The sequence below is a fragment of the Falco naumanni genome, chromosome 6, assembly GCF_017639655.2.
Source record: "Falco naumanni isolate bFalNau1 chromosome 6, bFalNau1.pat, whole genome shotgun sequence".
NCBI lineage: Eukaryota > Metazoa > Chordata > Aves > Falconiformes > Falconidae > Falco > Falco naumanni.
In genome coordinates, this window is record NC_054059.1 from 64,310,690 (window position 1) to 64,332,118 (window position 21,429).

Consider the following 21,429-nt stretch of genomic DNA (forward strand, 5'->3'; position numbering starts at 1 on the left):
AGTAGGCGGCGAGCGCCCGCAGCTAAGCCGACGGATGGGACGTTCCACCGCAGGAGAAAGGTGGGGGAGAGGAGGCCGCGCCGTTGGAAGAGCCCTCCCGCCGCAACGCCCCCCTCCGCCGCGACGGGTGACAGAGCGCGGCTTCCGGGCGCCGCGTTCGAAAGAGACGGCAGCCGCCGCGCCATGGCCCAGTCGGTGGTGGTGCAGGGTAAGGGGCCGCGGCGCCCAGAGTCCCCCCCGCCTCCCCCTCTCCGCGCCTGACCCGTGTCTCTCCACTTTGTAGTGGGCCAGTGCGGGAACCAGGTGGGCTGCCGCTTCTGGGACCTGGCGCTGCGGGAGCACGCCGCCGTCAACAAGGTAACGGCGCCGCCTGCCCCTCACCCGGCCGGTGCGGGCCGCTGGGGGCGGCCGCGGTGGCCCTCGCAGCCTTCCGGGTTCCTTGCAGTGATTGCAAAGCGCTGCATTTATTTGATTAAACTAAATCCACTTCCTCGTTGACAAAACTATCCCCAGGTTTTTATGCTGCTTTAACTCTTCCGTCTCTGATTCACATCAGCTTTCTCTAGCCCAGGGGTCCTCAAACTACGGCCCGCGGGCAGGATACGGCCCCCCAGGGCCCTCAATCCGGCCCCCGGTATTTACAGACCCCCCCGCCGGGGGTTGGGGGGAAACCAAGCAGCCGCAGATGACTGCCTGCCGCTGCATCCGCGCGCCGGCCCCCTGGGCTGGCCTTTCCACCTTGAAAAGCCCCGGGTGTCTCCCTATGGGCAGGTGTTACCAGGTTTAAGGCCATTAGTGAAAAACAGAGGGTTGCTCAGGGCAGGTTCCTTGCAGCTGGTGGTAAAGCAGAAGAGCAGCCCGCTGAAGCCCACCTTTTTAGTGCATGTCCTGCAGGGACTTTCTGTCCGGTTGTGCTGACTACCCTGAACAAAAACGCACTCTTCTTGCCATGACTGTAAAAATGCTATTTCCTAGTGAATGCTGTATGTTAACATATAATGATGAGCAGTCCTCGGCACCTTCTGTTGAAGCAGCTGTAAGAAGGCAATGGATTAAGTTCATATGTGTATGGAGAGTCTCTTGGGTTTAGTTTTGCAGAGAACAGTGACTTTCAAATTCTCTTTCATCAGGTCTTTAGGAGTATGGTAAACAGTCTGTAAAGTAATAATGTTTAAGTATTTAAACTTGCCAGGTCTCTTTAGCTTTATGGTGGGGGTGGGGTGGGGTGTAAGTAATTTCCATGCCACCCCTCAGCAGGGAGTTTAGGAATCACTGATACAATGTGATGTGCTTTCCTTTCCACAGAACTTCATAGACATTGGTATCATGGGCATGGAGCCCATGATGAACTGGGTGTTGTTATCAGTGATAAGCTGAGTCAGCAAAACAGCAGCTATTCAATTTAATAATTTCATTGGGATCTTCAATAAAATCTTAAATCTTTGGAAATTAAGGAAGAGTACTTGTTTAATCTTGTGCTGAAAAATTAATCTCCTAGTTACATCCTCCTATCAGTTTTTAATATTAAGCCAGTGCTTCAATGAAATGTTCTTTTTACAGCTGACTAGAGCTAGTTGGATTCAACATAGACATTCATTCTGTTTTGGTGGGGAGGTTTGACAGGTAACCTTCAGAGGTCCCTTCCAATTTAAATTATTCTGTGAAAGAGCACTGTGAATTTCTGATGTTACACATCATCTTATGTCGTGTTGTTTCCTTTTAGAAAGGAATTTATGATGAAGCATTAAGCAGTTTTTTTAGGAACATAGATACAAGGTAAGTCTTCTTATCAAGCAGCTCATGAGTTTAATGTAGTAGATCAACAATTCTAGTATCTTAAGTTACAGGGTTGGGTTTTTTGGTTGTTTTTTGTTGTTGTTGTTTCAGGTCATATTTAGTTTGTGGTAGAGAAAGATTTTGCTTTTTTGTTTTTGCAAAACACTATCTTTACCTTTCCATTTTAACTATACTTAGTTCAGTAGTTACATGTGTTGAAAGTGTTTAGATTTGTTTTCCTTTCCTTCTGTCCCAAAAATAGACAGTCAGGATCTGATAGCTTTTGCTGTTATGAACAATGACGTGACTGCAAGCCCTCTGAATATCAATTTAGCAGCATTTCTTAAAAAGTTGTGAGAGGAATTGCGTATAAGGTAGTGCGGAAAGGTCATGTCAGTTTTTAAATCCCTTTTATCTGACTGGTTTGTTACACAAAGAGTGATAGCTGTGATTTTTCTGTTTTGAAGTTAACCAATTCATACTTTTAAAAGCATTTGGTCATCTCTTATCTACCCAATTACAAAAATCCTTCCAGTTTGCAAGAATGAAACAGTTGTGCACTTGGATATTGCTGTTGCATTTTAATTAATTAAAAAAACATTTAACTCGCCTCTGTTTCCTTTCATCATATGGCAAGGCTGCAGTACAGCATGCGATTTTAAATAAAATGACATTGAAATACTGTTTTGTCTTAAACTCCCACACACTTACATGTTCTTTCAAAGAGGTAATCATTGCTATTCCTCGTGGCATTTCCTAGAATATCTTTTTTTTTTTTTTTTTTTTTTTTTTTTACCTAAGAAAATTTGGTTGTAAACAGTGTCTATGTTTCTGTATATGCCAGATGAAACCCTCAAATTTGTAATTGACAGGTTGGCTGCAATAGAAACGTCTGTTTTCTCTCTGTAAAGAGGAAGGACCTCTACAGTACAGAGTGAGAGAAGTTTTGAGGAAGCTTCCCCTACCTGTGAAACAGAGGAATGATTATTCAAATCTTGTCTTTTCCAGGAGCTGTTAATTTTTCTGTTGAAATAGTTCACACTTTTAACTGTAGCCTTGAACCATAGTTTACTTAGGGATGAGTTGTTTCAAACTCTGTTACTTGGGCTGTGAGGTTTTGTCCTTTCGTTATTATTATGGGCTTTCTTTTAGTTTTATCAGAAAAAAATAGTTCACACCCCAGGTTGTTGCAAACATAAACTCCCAATGTCATAAAAATAACAAACTTCAGTCTTCTATGCTATGCCGTATCACTGTTCAAACTAATTAATCCAGATGGGTTATTCTGTCAGAAATAGCTATGAGCAACACCCTGGCAGAACCACACAGATTTTTCTTCTCTTATGGTAATGATTAAGCTATGTAATATTGAAAATATGCATATGTATGGTTTTATGTGCAGACATGCATGCCTTAAGCCTAAAGGATTCTAGGAAACGTGAGGATTTTTTTCAGCAGTTGAGTCAAAGTGATTGGAAGTATGGGCTGGCATGAAAGACCACAAAGACAATAGTAAGAGAAAAAAGTGTTGGTTTGGGGAGTTTCTTCCTCTTTGAGTTTTGTTAGACCTTGAAGAGAAATGGAACTTCTATAGCTGGATTTACTTACTGGTGCTGTAGTGGAGTCATATAGGGAGTTGTGTAGGCTAGAGGAATCGCATGATTACTGGAGATTGCTCTGAGCTGCTCAGCTAATGAGAGGTGTCTGGAGAGCTGCTTTGAGTGAGGGGGTGGAGGATCCTGGAGGAATCCAGTGCAGCCCTGTACTTGCTTCCCCTTGTGTTCCTGATGGGATTAAGCATGATCAGAATCTTTGGTGCTGTAGTGAATTTCAGCTGATGTTTTTTGGAATACTGTTGTGGCTGAATGTAGAATAGTCTGAGATACTTTAAATTTAGGCTTGACCAGCCCCCAAATTAGGTAAACTGAGAGGAAAATTAGATCTGTTTTCCAATATCCTTGCCTTTTTCCCCATGTTGAATATAGTTTGGCCAGATCGGAGTATCTCATCCTTTGATTGCAGAAGAACCAGCATTCATTGTGGAAAAAATGTGATTGTACACAGTGCGTAGTCCCCTAGCTAGATCAGTACAACCAGTTCCGGAAAAAAAAAAAAGAAAATTAAAGCTATTAACATAGCCCAGCTTGATTTCTGAGCTGGTAAATCTTAATAGCAAAGTAAGTCAAGCACAGTGCTATGCTAGTGCAGTTACACAGCTTTCATACCTTGAGCAGCAGCACAGTACTGTACTACCCCTGCTGGAAAGGTAGTGGTGCTACTTGGTGCGCTGTGTTCCGTTATATGATGCAGATACACATACCATGCGCTAGATAAAACATTGTTTCAAGTTTTGGCAATGCTTGTAGAATTACCACAGAGCAGAGGCTGTATCTGAGAGTAAACTTCCGTTGCTTATCTTTTCAGCTTTCTGAAGTACCGCTTAGGTACTGATCTGCATGATCTGTTTGAGATAGTGTCCTGTAACTGAATTACTTTTAGGGAATTACAAAGTCTTTCTTAGCAGCAGATTCACTGTGTTTCTGTTTGTTTATATTGTAACAGGCCTCTGAACACGAAGGATTAAGGAAGGAATTTTATTCTAATATATATTGCCTTATTTTCAGTTATGATTCTGAGCTTGGATTATTTTTTTTTCCCCAGAAGTGGTGGTGATGGTCCTGATATTTACAAAGGAAAAATCTGCTCTTTAAAAGCACGAGTAAGGCAATCTATAAAGGTCACTCTTTTTACACTGCGTATTTATGTCCAACTGTATGGGAATTTTCATAAGGTCCTTATAATTGCATATGTTTTTAAATACTACTTTGAATATTATGATTTCTAATAGTAACTTCTATGGTTCAATGGAGTAATGCAGTTTGCCAGTCTTGTTGGATAATTCAAATTATAACTTTAATAAAATGATTGCAGATATTTCCAACTAAGTTTTTGTTTATATCTTCTAAAGACTGGGTTTTGTTGATTTTATATTTATTAAAATTTATAATTTAAAATTATTCTTTATCCCTAAGTATTGGGACAAAATACTATAAAATTTTAACAAAATTGCATTGTCTGAAATGCTGTCCTGTTGACTTCTAGCAAATCAGACAAGGTGAATCTAGTTGGTCTCCTAGTTAATTAAAACTTTTTTTTTCTCTGGACCACAGTAAAATCAACATCGCTTTTATATTGTGAATAATTTTATATTTCTTTGTGGTGATTACTTTGAAGGGTAGTTTGTTTACTGACTGAATATTAATTCTTTCCTTTCTCAAAGGCACTGTTGATTGACATGGAGGAGGGTGTGGTAAATGAAATTCTGCAGGGACCATTGAGGGATGTGTTTGATAGCAAGCAGCTTATCACAGATGTTTCTGGTTCAGGAAACAACTGGTGAGAACCTCTTCAGAAACCATTTCATAGCAACTAATTAGATGGCATTTGAAAAGGGAAATGGTAACAGTAGCTTTCTTGTTCGTTCTGCACCTGGGGAGCTGCAGCATATTACCAGTAAACTTTAGAGTCACTGTTGCTTGGAGAAGGGCTTTGAAAAGCCTTTTACAGAAGGATAATTCTGCTGATATGTCATTTTGTTTGTTTTCTTCTTCCTATTATTATTTGGTGGGTTTAGTTTTGGGGTTTTTTTTGTGTTCAGCTGCTTCCATTGCTCAGTTGAAGCCATAATCTAGCTTGCAACTGTACAACTAGTGTGGAGATGAGATATATGAACAAATGCAGTTCTGATTTCTAAGCACCACAGAGTCAGGCTTTGTGCATATAAACTACATTACCAAAAAAAGAAATTCAGAGAAAGATCGATTAATGTCACAAGTTCCAAATTTTCACTGAGACCTTATTGCAACTCTAATAATGCTCAGTTCACTACAGACTGGAAAGCAAATCATCAGCAAATGTACCAAAAGTGTGCAATGTGGGGAATAAAGTATCCTGTAACTTCACCATTAAGCAGGCATGTGTGTTGAAAATGAGCTCTTTGGGGTTTGGGTTTTTTTATTACTGGTAGCAACTGACTCATGTATCCAAAGGAAGGTCAGTACATGTATTACATAGGCAGTTCGTTATTGTTAAGGAGTGTATAACTTTCATTTCATAATTACAATTTGATTATCCAATGTGGAAGTTTATTTCCTTATCAGTACAAAGTAACAGTGCACACGCCAAAGCTGTGAACTTAATGTTCAGCCTCAAAATTAACATCCTCAAAATTAAAACTATGTCCTGACTCCCATGTTCACATGATGTAGTCACAGCTTAGCAACTCTCACAAATTAGGTGTTGCATGCAGCTCTGGACTCTGAGCTTTAAAATGTTAAATAGAGGGTCTAAAAAAAATAATGAAAGATTGATTGTTGGATTTCTTTTAAAAGTACTTTTCATATCCTCAGGGCTGTAGGTCATAAGGTATATGGCTGTCAATACCGGGATGACATTGTGGAAAAGCTAAGGAAAAACGCAGAACATTGTGACTGTCTACAGTGTTTTTTTATAATTCATTCTATGGGAGGTGGTAAGTAATTTTTTCATGGTTAGTATGATTGCAGCAGCCACATGTGGGGAAAAAAAAAACAAAACAACACAACCCTGGATCTTGAAAAGATCAGTGTAATAATCTACATTGTTCAGAAAAAATAATTTAACACAGTCCAATGAAGTGGACCTGTAATTACTTATTATTTTGTTAGAGCGCTGAGGAGCCCTCATCATAAGTGCTACCCAGAACAAAAATGCAGCTATGCAGCTAAAATTTTAAATATGAGGCAATGGGTGGATCAAGACAGGTACCAAAGACAAGAAAATACTATCAGAAGAAGGGACAGTGACCTCAGAATACTGACATTGTTGTTGTAATCAGGTTGTTTTTAATCATGGGGAAAGTTTTCTGAAAGGCTTTGAAGGAGACCTAATGTTTCTTAACTTCAGAAAAACTTTTTCTGTTTTCCTTCCACAAAATTCTCTTGAATCCAGTCTAGCTGCTTTGTTAATAAGTCAGAAGGGAGAATCCCTTGCAGTGACAATTCTGTCATTTTTGTATTGCTACTAAGCCTTCCTTCCCCAGAAATGTGGGGGGAGTATGTATTATAACTGGTTGTGATGTGGAAAAAAGACACAGAAAATAGTTCTAAATGTGAAGCAAGAGTTTTACCAAGGGCCTTTTTTGTGGCCATTTGCATAATTTGAGAGACCCTGCAGAACTGTTTCTGTTATTGCAGAAAATTGCTGTCTTGTTCATAGATGAAATTTGCTGCTGAGAATGTTAGGTTCCAACACAGAAAAAACACAGTTCAGCTCTCTGATTTGAGCTCAGTGCTATGTGCTTAGTGCTAATGAGGAAAAAAAGCATGTGCGCTGGAGGAAAGGGGTTGCTCTGTTTTGACTGTTGAATGAGAGAACTTCATAAAGAAACCCCAAAAGGAAAGTAAATAATTGTTAGGGGCAGTTCAGTGTTTTTAAACAAATATTTCAAAACTCATATTAAAGATTTTAAAATCAGAAATAAGAATACTAGGTCAGAAAAATGTTGGTTACATAATAGGGCTTTTTGGTTTGCTGAAATTTGAGATTTGCTTCATCCTGTTTGGCATACTATGGGAAATATTTTTATCACTTAAATTATTTTCCTGTCTGGGAAAAACCTTCCTGCCTGAATTTACATCTGAGTGGCCTCCACAGTCAGCCAAATGCTTCAGAAAATATTTATTAATATGCGTCATTGAAAAGTTGTATGTTTCCAACATATGAGACTTAAGGCTCAAGATAACGTGAGGGACCTTTTATCTTCTCATTCTGTCTTCATTCATAATTAGGGACAGGATCTGGTCTTGGAACTTTTGTACTAAATTTGCTTGAGGATGAATTCCCAGAAGTATATAGATTTGTTACTTCAGTTTATCCCTCTGGCGAAGATGATGTTATTACTTCTCCATATAACAGTGTTCTGGCTATGAAGGAGCTTAATGAACATGCAGACTGTGTGCTACCAATAGAGAATGAAGTAAGAAATAATACTCTATTTCTGTCAACTTCTTTTTTATCAGATTGCACATAGGAAATGTTTTTTCTTTCTGTGTATTGATTTGAGTGCCAAGTCTTTAAAAGCATAATTTCAGTTCTTAAAGTAGTAATTGAACTCCTAAGTCACTTGAAGACTGTTGAAATTAATATAGGTATCGCTATAAAGGTGTTCTGCACCTTCAAAGTAGTCTGGAGCAATTTATTTTTTTTCATGTGCATTTCAAGGTAAACAGTTTAAAGTTCCTGTTTACTGAGGCTGAGTGTCTTACACTCTCAGCAATCAATTTGTGCATAGTATGAGTACAGTCCTGCAAGGGAAATGACTAACTACGCTAAATTTCAGCAGACTTGACTTTACCAATTAGTGATATGAGCATCATAGGCGTACCTGACCATGCAGACTACTAGATTCATTTGAATCTAACTTTGATGGCTCTCTTGCTGTTTACATATGGAAAAAGCAAGAGGAAGCGAAATATATTTGGAGAACGTTTTTGTTTCACAGGGATCATGAAAATTTAAAATTAATTTTAGAAAATGAGCATTTTTAAAAGTTGAATAAAAATCAAAACAACTAAGTTGAGCTGTGTACATGTTTGTGATGCAAGGAACAGACTTTTAGAAACACTTAAGTCAGTCCGAACTGGTCAAATGTTGGACTTACATGTATATCAAAGGTATAGTCTTTGAACTGGCAATGCCATGTCTTAGCCTTTTCTTTAAGATCAATCAAAATAAAAAATTGAGGTACTGAATTCGAAAGCTCTGTGTTCAAGACTTATATGCTTTTTTTTTTTCCTCCTCTCATAGTCTCTGTTTGATATAGTTAATAAAATTCATCAGATGATCAATTCTGGGAAGCTAGGGTCAACTGTGAAGCAGAACAGCTTGGTAACATCAAGTGCAGGCAGTGCAAAATCTGTACAAGAGAAGCCATTTGATGCAATGAATAATATCGTAGCCAACTTGCTGCTGAACCTGACAAGGTAAAGTTAACAGTTTATTCCTCTGTAGAAGTAGTATTGCTGGAGGCAATATGTTCTGCAAATATGCAGGCCTGCATCAATTCAAAGAATATGAATTGTTTACCATTTGATACAAGTCTCCTTGTTTTAAGAATTAGTTACTAAATGTTAAAGTATTTGGAAGTATTCAGATTGCATTGGTGTTGCTCTAGCCATGAAATAGTCTTGGATATGAAGTAAGAAAGGGTTATAGGCAGGAGGATATTGTCTTCCGTTAATGATTAGTGGAGCCTGGGGAGAATTGTCTTTCTAGGCCAGCTGTATTATTTTATAAGTATGGTCAGACCATTATTGCTCCTAAGCTGTCTATTACTGCAAGAAATTCCTGGTGAAATACACTTCTGGAGTATTGGCCTGCTTTTCTTTTAAGCAGCTTGTCAGGTATGCCAAGGCACATGTGTTCTATTACAGCCTATTTATTAAAACTGGTATTCAGCAGCTATGCCCACATACTGAAAAACAGTGCTAAAGACAGCAATTGGGAAACAAGGTCTTGTTCTTGGTGATTTATTGTTCTATAATGAGAAGTATAAGTAAATAAGATATATAGCACTGTTGGTGCCAAATATGGAAGTTTAGTAATTATACATGAACAGTTTTTGAACACTGGTGTTTTACTGTTTTATTGTACAGAACCATTGAAAAATAGATTTAATGAATGTTTCCATTATGGAAGTAATTTTATAAGTTTATAACAGTTCGTAACAGTTTGTTAATTTTTCAGCTCTGCTAGGTTTGAAGGTTCCCTTAACATGGATCTTAATGAAATCAGCATGAATTTAGTTCCATTTCCTCGACTTCATTACTTGGTTTCGAGCTTGACTCCTCTGTATACATTGGCAGATGTTAATGTACCTTCTAGAAGGTAAGTGAAAAAACATTGTGGAAGCTTTAAATTTGAACTTAATTTCTGATTCTTCATAGCTTTCACTAAAAAAAAATATCCATTCTCTAGCAAACCTAAGGGTAGAAGTTCTAAAAGTCTTAAGTCTGCCACATTTTCCTGCCACATCATCCTGCTAATTTCAGGAACATCCTTTGTCCTTTTTCTCTGTAATAGCTGAGCTAGTAAACTTGAAATCTATTTTTGTTATCTCTGCTGGGAAATGTTTCTGTTGGAAAAATGTGTTATGTAGATATAACCCGCACCACAAGTTTTTGAGTAACAGTTTGCACTTGACTCATAAAATACTCTAAAGACAAACTAGGAATTAAACTAACCTCCTTGTTAGTTTAATTAGTACTCCTTGGGAAGTAATGGCATCTTCAGTCTGGAGATGCAGTGTGCCTATTCAACAGCTTATTGTAACAATAAGCTGATACTTATCAAATTTTGTGAGATTATTATTTATCTCACTGACGTGGCAGAAAAATAACCAGTTAAAATAAATTTTACTGGGTTTAGTAAATTAAGTTCCATCAGCAAAAGGTCCAGATAGTGATAGAGGCAGCTATGGGTAAGTGGTAGAAGTATGAAAAGTGGCAAAGAACCACTGCTTTTCTGTGATAGCAAGTTGTGACAGTCAGTTGGATCTCTTGAAACCATACCCTGAGGAGACAATACAGTGCTGGAGGGCAGGTAGCAGACTATGGGGAGAGTCAATCATGTTTCAGAATGAAGTGGAACCAACAATATTTTTTGTCTCCTTTGTTTTTTTAATAGGCAGATTGTGGTAAGGGTGGTTTTTTTCTAAAAAAAAATAGAGTTGATAGATGCAGAGAGTTTGAAACACATGGAAAGAATAGCTTGGATGTTATGGGTCCACAGAAACCTCCTCAAGACGCTATCTTTGATATCCCACGGGACAGTGGAACTTGCTTAAGGAGGTGAAGAAAGAAAGAACGTGATCTGCAGTGTCATCTTTTAAAGCAGTCATACTTGATGAAATTAGAATAAGTAGACAAATATGTATAGTCTATCTTTTCCTAAATCATTTATCAAAACTAATAAAGTTCCATGATACATTGATCCTTTTAAATAATGAAGCATAACAGGCAGATAATCAGTTCTGTAAGGGTCAGCCGCACTTAAATATTCCTTATCAAGTCCTTCATAAGCAGTGAGATTGTCCACTCAAAAATTGTCATATAACCAGAATCTCAAGTAGTTAAAACCTTTTACATAAGTTTGCTAGTTTTAAACCATTGACCTAAAATGGCCATTACGAAGGTCTCTTAGCCTGTCCACTTCTCTGACTCTAGACTCAAAAATGGCTTGTAACAGGAGGGAGAAGAGAGGGGGGAAAAATAGATCAGGTGTGTTTTTTAAAAACTTCTAATGCCAAGATATGTTCATGTAAAGGTTTTAATCTTTTTCATGTCATTCATGGTCCCAGGTAAAATGTACCTTTACCTCCAGAATTTTATTAACTTTTAAACAGTAAAGATGAGTAGTCTGAAGAACTTTTGTTAGCTTGCTTTAGTAAGAGTAGATCACTCTTTCCTTTTCACCTAGGTTGGATCAGATGTTTTCAGATGCTTTTAGCAGAGATCATCAGCTAATTCAAGCAGATCCAAAGCATAGCCTCTACCTTGCCTGTGCACTTCTTGTTCGAGGAAATGTGCAGGTTTCAGACCTTCGCAGAAATATTGAAAGGTTTGTAAACCACACAAAGTAGTCACGTGATTTGTTATTGAAACTGTTGTCAGTTGTCCAGGGCACTCTCACTTTTAGTTTCAAGAATTTCAATACCAAATCAGTTTACTCAGAAATATTTTTCTTAATTTCAGAGAAGAAAATGTAATTAATTTACATAATGAGTTAGTCACAGCATTCTTGGATTTCCAAATAAAGAGAGTTGGCTATATGTCTCTGTGCTGCTCCTGTCATTCTCAAAAATGCAAAAGAAAGTAAAGCCTGATCTTCCAGAGGTCTCCTGCCAGTAAAGGATGTTGGACAAATAAGTTCTGTAGTAGAAGTTTGGTTTTACTGAACAGAAGGCCCCTCACTTCCATGGTTACTTTCTTGTAGATAGGGAATCATTCCTATTTTAACAACTCTGTATTGTTAGCGCCCTGTTTCTACCTTGTACACTATTGACCTACATAGTTATAACAGGAAAGGCAGGCAAGCTTTGCATACAGAATGCAGTTTACAGCTAGACAGGGATGTGTAGGGAAAATTTCTGAGTCTGTAAAGCATTTTACTTATTTCTAAACTACAGGTAGATTGATTGTCCCACACACAGCATTAATCTGCCCCTCTCCTAAACCTCAGAGCGCTCGCATCCCCTGTATAGAAATAGATGCTTGTAACTTGACCTTTCAAACACTGATTCTGATTCATTAACTGAACAAAATTGGTGTTTGCAATTCAAATTTAAAATAGTGATTTAGTCTGAAGTCTAAAATGGCTTGGTTCTGAAAGCCTAAATGTTAACCTTCTCAGACTGTTAGCAAAGAAAACTTAAGCTTTGTGTTCTTTACATTCCTTAGGTAAGCAAATTTTTGTATCACAGGTTGAAGCCTTCCCTGCATTTTGTGTCCTGGAATCAAGAGGGCTGGAAAACCGGTTTGTGTTCAGTACCTCCTGTGGGCCATTCCCATTCCCTCCTGGCTTTAGCAAACAATACTTGTGTAAAACCAACTTTCATTGAGCTCAAAGACAGATTTATGAAGCTCTACAAGAAAAAGGTACAACTCTGATCATTGTAACATCTGTAGCCACTTATCATTAGCATCTTGTATTATAGGGAAGCAAATCTTGGTATAACGAACAGACTGTTTAACATCCCAAGATTATTTGTGTTACCAATCAAGGAATCATTCCAACAGCCACCACTTTAAAAGCATAAACCCCTTTACGTACCTACCAAGTACATAAACCCGTCTGTACCTACTAAGCAATATACTACTTTATTCAGCAATGAGGCAGTATCTAACAGATACTGGTTTGTGGTGGGTTGACTTTGGCTGGCTGCCTGGTGCCCACCAATCTGTTCTCTCACTTCCCTTTCTCAGCAGGACAGGGGGAGAAAGTATGATGAAAAGCTCATGGGTCAAGATAAGAACAGGAAGATCACTCACCACTTACTGTCATGGGCAAAACAGACCTAGGGAGTATTAACTTACTTTATTGCCAATTAATAGCAGAGTAGGATAGCAAGAAATAAAACCAAAACTGACAATACCTTCACCCCACCTCACACCCTGCCTCCCAGGCTTGATTTTGCTCCTGCTCCTTCTTCGCTGATCTTGGTGTCTGCAGAGCTGTTTCTCTCAACTGTTGTGCAGCATTTCTTACAACTCCTTAAATATGTTGTCACAGATGCACTACCCGCATCTTTGTCCAACAGCAGGTCCATATTGGAGCCAGCTCAAACTGGCTCTGTCTGATATGGGGGTAGCTCTTGGTATCTTCTCATAAAAACCACCCCTGCAGCCCTCTGCTCCCCCCTGCTACTAAAACCTTGCCACATAGACCCAGTACACAGTTTGGTCCGGTGTACCCCAGAAGACAGAATATGAAAAGATGCATGTGTAAGAAATCGGTAATATTGACTGTGATTCTACAGGGATTTGTCATAAAGTTACCAAGTATTTAAACAAGGGATGTCATGATGTAAGTCTTTAAATCTACTTTCTAAGGTGCTTGCACTCCCCTTTTCAGTGCAGACTAAATGTACTTACTGAGCCAAAGGAATTAGGTGCCAAGAAAAAGGATAACACTGAAATTTTTTTATTGCCATAGGCTCACCTTCATCATTACCTGCATGTAGATGGGATGGAGCAAAGCTGTTTTTCTGAAGCCATGTCGTCTTTGTCTGACCTAATAGAAGAATACAATGAACTGGATGCCACGAAAGGTGGGCCTAGAACAGATCCATCAAGACTGAAGATAGCTGTTTGAAGAAGGAAGAACTATATTTATTTTTTTTATTTCCCCCAAGCATCCAATGACTTTAGCTAACCAGAATGAATTGCAGCTATTGTAATTCCAAAGTGAGACTGGGACAACATCTCTGAGAGGTGTCATGTTAAATGACAGGCCCAGCCTGTAAGAAAGATTTGAAGATACCTAATTATGGTGGGTATCAGTAAGAGCAATCTTCCTAACTGTAGAATACATTGACATACCATATGCTGTAAACAGAAGAAAAAGAGGTTGTAGCAGCCAAAAATGTAGCTCTTCTCTCAGACTTCCAGCTCACAGTAAACTAAAGGCAGACTTTTCTTCCAAGAAGGATCATCATTGCTAGATTTGTTTTGAACAAGCAGCTATGAAGAGAAAAGCCTACATAGTCTTTTTCAAAGATGAAAGCAAGTCTAATGAAACTAATTTCTTGAACTTTGCAGGTTAGTAGTAATTTCAAAATGCTTTAAGCAATGTTCATAGTTTTAATATTTTTGCTTCCATGTTGTACTTAGCTATATTAGAGTTTTCTGAGCTGGTATGAAAATAGGCAGTATCAGAAAATTCAGCAAAATAAATTGTTTCAAGTATTAGAGTATTAACTAATGATTCATATTTATGAATGCTGACTTGCACAAGATAATAAGATAACACAATATACCTCTGAGCCAAACACGCACTTATAATGAAGTTATAATGACTGTTCAGAGAAAAAAGTTTACATGCTTACAAGAATGCAAGTTAAATAAATGTTTTAATATTATAATTACCAGGGTAAGTATATTTTTATATTACAGTAAGAACTTTTACAAAATAGAATACAGCTGTTTCCAGTATCTTGCCAGCCCTGGTTGTCTTCAAACTGCAAGACATATTGAACTGTTAAAATCAGAATGAATCAATACAATGATTTCTTAAAGCTTGAAGTCCTTCTAGCAGGGTTGGGGTGGGTATATAAGTAAGCACAGTTTTCAATGTTGAAGTCCAGAAGTATTCAATAAAACATTGTGATAACATTTGTTGAGAGCAGGTGGGTTTTTGGTGGTTGGTTGTTGGGGCTTTTTTTAAGAAAACATTCTAAAAATACTCATTTCCTTGAAATTTTGCATCTGTTATCTGCAGGTGCCCACTCATTTATACCTTAGCAAGTGTGTTTATATTCACAACTCTGGAGAAAGATTGCTGCAAAAAGCAATCTGGGCTTAAAATTTACTTCTGTTTGAAACAGCATTGATGTGCTCTGCTATTGCAGATGCATAGTAGAAAATGTTAATTTCAGAATCAAGAACGATAAAGTATTACGGGGTAACTTTGTTTTTATCTAATAGGTAGAGCATCTATGAATTTACATTGTCTTTGTGGGCAACAACTTGTTACAGTGGGGCTCGAAGCTATATTACTGCACCTTTTTAATTACAAAAAGTTCTTGTTTTGACATACTAGTGTTATATACGTCCTTCTCAAGAATGTATTTCCACATATAAAACCAATTATGTTTAAAAAGATGTGCTCTTACTTGCATTTTCCAGGTGCTATTTTAAAAAATACTATTCGCATATGCAGTTTCACTATAAACATTGCTATGGCAGGGGGTTACACTAACTCTTCAGTGTGTGAACTTGCTGTTGCACTCTTAGTGTGTTACAGTCAATGGTGTCAAACTTGTCATAAAACTTTGAGTTCAGAAAATATGTCTCCTGGAGCACTGCAAATCTTCTGACATACGCATGATGTTATCCACATCATCTTCCACTTAAAGAAGCCTTCATTGGGACACTCAAACTGTACAGTGATCATTCTGGACTTATTAGGTATGCAGCACCTCTTGTCCAAGCACATCCCACAGAAGGTTAGTTTATAGCTTTCAGTAGTTGAGCATCCGGAAAAAACTAGTTTCTCTGCTGTAGGAAGCTGGAATGTTGGTTGACAAGTTTTTCCTTTTGGAATCTTGAATATAAAAACAAAGAAAACCCTGAGTTTTTACACATTAAAAACATAACACATAAGAAAAACTGCAACATGGAAATGTCTTGCAAATTACTCCTTCTGAAAGCTGTCTTGTTTTTCTTTAGTAGTCAACAAATAGAAAATATTTTTCTGAGTAGCTGAGCACCGGGACAGCACTAGCAGCACTTATATTTTAGGACATTATATTGTTTTGTTTGAAATTACACACCAGTCATTAACTATTGAAACCTGAAGACTGAAGGTAGAAAACAGAGAAGAGTTATTTTAAAACACTTTTAAAAAGCAAGAAGTAATTTTAAATGAGTAGTTGCTAACACATCCATTTTTCCATTACTTCCAATATTTTGATTTTCTTTTAGGAAGTCATTTTACATTAGACAATACCTTTATTTTCTTCAGTATATTGGTCAGACAAGGCTGGATGAAGCATAACCTCTTTTCTTTTTTCATTTCACATTTTCTGTTTTCATTGGTCACTCTGCTGGATATGCCTATGCCACATGTCCTGGAACAGGGTGTCCAGGGAGTTGCCTGTACTAGGCACTTTTTCTTCAAAACTAGTGGTAAGCTTCTGTAAGCTGAGAGAACAATATATGATTGATGCAGTGGAACAGCCCCAAAAGGATTAATTGAAAATAAAAGGATAAGCATTTGATTTCTATTCATGAAGGTGCTTTTCTAGGTAAATCTAAAAACGAGGCATAAATGAAGTCACACAAAAGCTGGCTGAGCTGCCGTTAAATTTTACTGACACTGGGTACTTGGGTCATAGCAAGGACTATGAAATTTCATGTGTTGTATGAACCTCCAGTTTAATGTGATGGAAATGTTACATGGAGAGAGTTATTTGTGGAATTTTTATGAAATCTTCAGAATGGAAGAGACATTGAAAATTATTGAAGGCCAAGCGTAGCTTGAAAAGGGGTTCTGAAAACACTAATGTTGCTTTCTTTGTAGATACTGTGAAGTCTTCAGGTTTTGTACAGGGGCATAGAATTCTCCAGTCACTTTTAGATACCACTGAAAAGCCTGTTCGCTCATGGGTTAAGCTGGATTAGGTGGAGTACACTTAAAGAAAGAAACTAAATTGCAGTGGAAAAGTTCATGGTGAAACTCTGCAAGAAAAACTGACTATATAGAATCTGTGCATTTAGGTAAGAGCATGGGCAGAATTGCAAGGATACCTGGAAAGTAGACAGCAATTTAAAGACCTCATTGCAGCAAGCAGATTAAAAGCTTGTCACAGATCTGCAACAAATAAAGGGAAGTTAAATGGTTGTTGATACTTGGTACATTTTTTTTTTTTAAAGTATGACCTAGGTGCATACATCCCTATGTATCTGGATTGGGTAAATCAAATTGACAAGGAAAGCCAGAAAACAAAGCAATAGCAGTAAAATGAAACTTAGCACTTCTTATCCACACTAACAGAAAAAACTTTTCAAAATAGATGTTGGCCCATTGAGCCATTCATGGAATTCATGCACATGTTGACGTGATATTCCTGCTACACTGGTAAAGGGAAGGGGGAAGACTTCACTTCAAAACAAAAATTTTAAGGTGCTTGAGAGGGTTTGTGTCACCTGAAGAATAGCATCCTTCAGCATACACAGCCACCACAGGGACAGGCTATTGGATCCCTGAACCAAGTCAAATAGTCAAGTGTGCAGCTTTTCTCAAGGTTATGCTGTGCAGTTGATTTAAATTCCTGAATAAACTCTGTGAAGTGCAGTGCTGCAGTCAGAAAAGGAGTTACAGAAGGCTGGGTTTCAGCTTTTGGACCTGCTGAAGTGCTACAAAGGAAGTGGCTTAATGCCATTCTCCAGATAGCTGAAATACAGCTCCCCACCAGCTCAGTTCATGTGTGTAATGGGGTCTAATGGCTTGTTTGCCATTGTTTTCAATCCATTATGTTCTCTCTTTGATCAGATTAGCAATGCTTTCTAGAAATGAAGTCTTTCTTCATTTGAAGTCTTGCCTTACCAAGTGTATGTTTATACACAGTATTAAGCATATTTCTGTAAAACAGCTTTGATACTAGTTATAGGTATCGTACCATAATTTTGAAGTAAAGACAAGCTGCTTTTCTTGGTTTTGCTAACTTGCATGACTACTGCCAATGTCTTAGAAGCTGTCTGAAATGAACTTCAGATTTTGTAACCGGGTCTGTCTGCAGATTGACTTATGTGGGTCTATCTGCAGATTGATTTAAGTGCATCTACCTATTTACTCAGCAGCCTTTTATAAAGATTTTCTGATAAGCTTTTTGATCTTTTTAGGTTTTTTTTATTGATCCATTATGATGATTAAGGCCATAATTTTCCCTACAGTTCAATCTGCCACTAAATAAATGGCTTAGCTTTCTGGTACCCACATGAATTGTAAGGAAGATGAGTTTCATCATGGAAACTTGTGCACACACAGAGGGAAGGAGACAGCACAAGTGCAGGCAGCTCTGGCCAGGGAAGGGCCAGGATAGCTGCTTCTGCCAGTGGTGCTTCCTTAAAGTGAAAAAGAGAATTGCAGTGTTAGCAGCACACAGCAAGAGTGAGGTTAAAGGGAATATCAACTGACCCTTGTAGAACTGCATGGGTAAGCTCGCATATGCTTTTGATCAGACTGAATAGAGGAGAAATTGGGGGAAATGTTATCCTTGAAGTGACTTGAAATGTTGTAATAAGAAAAGCCACTAAGGCAATTTTTATCATTTTCTTCTTTCTATTGAAAGAAGAGGCCTGCGACATGTTAATATATGTATGTGAAAACCAAGACTCCCCACCACCACAAAGCAGGAGAAAGTGAGACAGCTCCCGGGCTGTGAAATGGCTGTCCATGAACAGGCCTAATAGGTCTGATCTGATGAGCAGTAAACTCTTCCAAAAGACGGGCTGAAGGTAGCTTTGGCCAATTCCCTGGTCACAGGAGCCAAAAAGCTTTTGGCTTTTCATACTCATTAGGTTTAGAGAAAAGAGTCTGTGACCTAAGAGTAAGAGGAGTAATTGGGACAGACCAGTCACCCTGGCAATGGCCTTCAGGAAGAACTGAGAAATTGCCAGTGTGGTGCCTGCCTGGCTGCCGGAGCCAGGGACACTAAATGCAGCAAGGCTCATGTACAGAAAAGTTTACCAGTGTAGCCAGGCACACCTGACATCAGTCTGTAGTTTGTTGATTGAAGCTGCTTGTGCTGTCCTGAGCCACAGATGGATTGTCCGGGCTTCTTTCTGCCCGTGGCCCTGGTGCAGGGACTTGCTGCTAATCTTGGTGTGAATACAGGTGTACATCCAATTGCACCACTGATACACAGGCACTTATAAAGCGGGTTAGGTTGGAAGGTCTGCCCATTAAGATAATAAACTCCATTGAGCTCACATCCTACAGCTACCAGATCTGCAAATGGTAAACAACAGTTACTAACACAGGAGGAGCACGTGGTTCCTGCTTACAGAGTGCTAAAATGTGACCAGCCTTTACTGCACCCACAGCTTCAAGTTCTTCCCAAGCACAGTTTGGTTTTTGTTTTTTATTTATGCCCAGTGATAACTACAGCTGCCTAACTTTAAGTCAGTCATCAACACATCTGCAAATAACAGGCTTGTGCGCAATGAACTGGTTCCACTAATGCATACACAGGTAAGTTTAAAAGACAGTCCCGGCCCTACTCGGGTTCCGTAACTGATCAGTCAGAGGACTGGGTTAGGGTACGTTGCCTAGCACAGAGCTGTGCAGCACCAGCAAGCAGTTTGCCTCTGAAACCCTTCACCTCTGTGCTCCCACCCTCCTGGATTTCAAGAAAAGAACATGAAAGACCAACTTACATGCACACACGCCTGTTTCGTACCTAGGCTCATCTTCTGAGTAGTCACAGTAGAGGCCTTTGTGGGGATCACAGATGTCTGCTTCATTGCAGGTCTCTCCTGACTGCCTGGCACAGACCTTACAGCAGCCACAACCATCCTTCACCAAGCTTATCCCGGGGCTGCAGGTTGGCACAGGTGGGCATCGGCATGGCCAATGACAAACCTCCTTGCGCTGGTGGACTTCACTGGTTTCTGAAGGTTTTTCTCCAGGCTTGACTGATGGGCTGTGGAAAAACTTACACACAGTGGGATATTTTGAGAACTGAATGCATTATGCATAGGTGGGACAGCATAAAATTAAGTTGGGATGGAAAAAAACGTGAAATTCCATGAAGACACTTAACATTTCTCATCTCACAGGATCCAAAAGCGAGAGGCTGTGAGGTTTAGGTAGGAGACAGTGGACCAATTTCATCAGTCACTGTCATGCACTGAAATGTTCCACCAGCGAGCCTGGCGTATTGCTTTTGTGAAACAGAATTCATTGGTCTTTCCTTTGCCTTCAATAGAGCAAACCCTGTAGTAGAGCTGAAGTAGGGAAAAAGTGTTTTGAAGTAGATGGTGGATTTGGTTTAAATATTCCTTCCCACAAACCTCCTATCAGGTTAATTAACTTTTGATTCCTCCCACTGATAGCCAACCATTTCCATGTGTGCTACTTCTGATGGCAAAAGCCTTTTAAAATAGTAAACCTCTGAGTGTTATTTTTACTCCAAAATTTGAGTAGCTGTTTGGGAAAGAGCGTTACAGTATTCACAAATTCTCTTGTGCTAGATGCAAAAATTGCATCCTAATAAGGAAGGCTAGTAGTTGCACCAAGTTTAATAGGTCATTTTCTAAGAGTGTATCTATTTGCATGAGTGCATTGAATCCAGGGCTTACAGGGCATATAAAAGAGATTTGTATCAGCAGTAGGAAGTCAAGACCTAGCCAGTGTTTACCATTTTCCACATTCTGTGTCAGAATTCATGTCTTTTTTTTTTCCCTCTCTTCCATTCCCCGCCCCCCCCCCCCCTTTTTTTTTTTGTTTGTTTTTTTTCTTAAGACAAGGAAGTCCTAAGTAATGCTTGATGGGTTTATTTTTGGGAGACGTGGGGGAAGATTAAGTCAGCAGAGTATGAAAGGATCTATTTGAGATAGCTATATTCTATCTGCTTTTTTGAAGAATTACATCTAAAACATAGCAGTTTAGATCTTAGCATTAAATCTTTTTCTGTTGCTGATTCGACAGAAACGCAGATGGTGAAACATTTATTCATCACGGATGACTGGATCCATAGTTAAATGGGGGCACACACAGCACTTGGCCACTAGTACAATGTGGGTCTTGGGGGCGGCTCTCATCAAGCAGCTCAGATTGTCTGCAGAGCAAGAGGGAAAGGCAAGATCCAGCCCCTCATCAGGTACCAGTGTCACCGTCGAGCTTGCAGAAAAAAAATAACGTATGTAGCCTGTTTTTTTTCTGGGCATATGAGGTCCTGCCTATTCTTTGTTCCGACAAACTGCAGGACTCTACTGATGTCGACACCACCTCCAGCAGGGATGTCAGGGGAAAGCTGAGGAAGGCGCCGTCTGGCTGCGTTTCCTTTCAGTTCAACTTTCAAACTGGAAGTATCTGCAGAATTCAGCATTTCATATGTCATATCCCATGAAAGCTCTCACAGCATAATTGAGCTGGCCTAATTGCATGCAGCAGTAAATGACCTTTTAAAAGGCTTTTTTCTACCACTAATTTCCATTTTCCATGGTAATTTACAACTATATTTATGATATCTTAATCCGCAGCTACTAATGAAGCTCCAAAGTAGTAGCTTTCAAGTTCCTTTGGCTGAATGATTTTTAAGATAGATATTAATTCACAGAGGCAATTCATATAATAAATGAATATTAAACAATGTCATGCGGTATTCCATGC

At 38.9% G+C, this 21,429-nt stretch overlaps 2 protein-coding genes across 7 annotated transcripts; one reads left to right on the forward strand and one right to left on the reverse strand.

Annotated features, from left to right (window-relative positions):
- The first annotated feature begins 95 nt into the window (after positions 1-95).
- On the forward strand, positions 96-14,276 carry TUBE1 (tubulin epsilon 1). 6 transcript variants are annotated; one of them, XM_040598789.1, is made up of 12 exons: positions 96-208; positions 284-357; positions 1,724-1,776; positions 4,438-4,495; positions 5,057-5,172; positions 6,186-6,307; positions 7,605-7,792; positions 8,623-8,798; positions 9,562-9,702; positions 11,293-11,433; positions 12,296-12,470; positions 13,528-14,276. In XM_040598789.1, exons 1-12 carry the CDS (start codon positions 184-186, stop codon positions 13,684-13,686), a joined length of 1,428 nt encoding a protein of 475 aa, XP_040454723.1. In that variant the 5' UTR covers positions 96-183; the 3' UTR covers positions 13,687-14,276. The 6 variants fall into 6 exon arrangements, with proteins under 6 accessions (XP_040454723.1, XP_040454724.1, XP_040454726.1 ...); XM_040598790.1 differs by lacking the exon at positions 13,528-14,276 and adding an exon at positions 12,798-13,521; XM_040598792.1 differs by lacking the exon at positions 96-208 and adding an exon at positions 1,561-1,623.
- On the reverse strand, positions 14,046-20,484 carry CCN6 (cellular communication network factor 6). The gene is made up of 5 exons (XM_040598271.1): positions 20,456-20,484; positions 19,473-19,738; positions 18,802-19,044; positions 16,042-16,235; positions 14,046-15,636 (listed from the first exon to the last, which is right to left on the reverse strand). The coding sequence occupies exons 1-5, from the start codon at positions 20,482-20,484 to the stop codon at positions 15,355-15,357; spliced, it is 1,014 nt and encodes a 337-aa protein (XP_040454205.1). The 3' UTR covers positions 14,046-15,354.
- Positions 20,485-21,429: the final 945 nt, after the last annotated feature.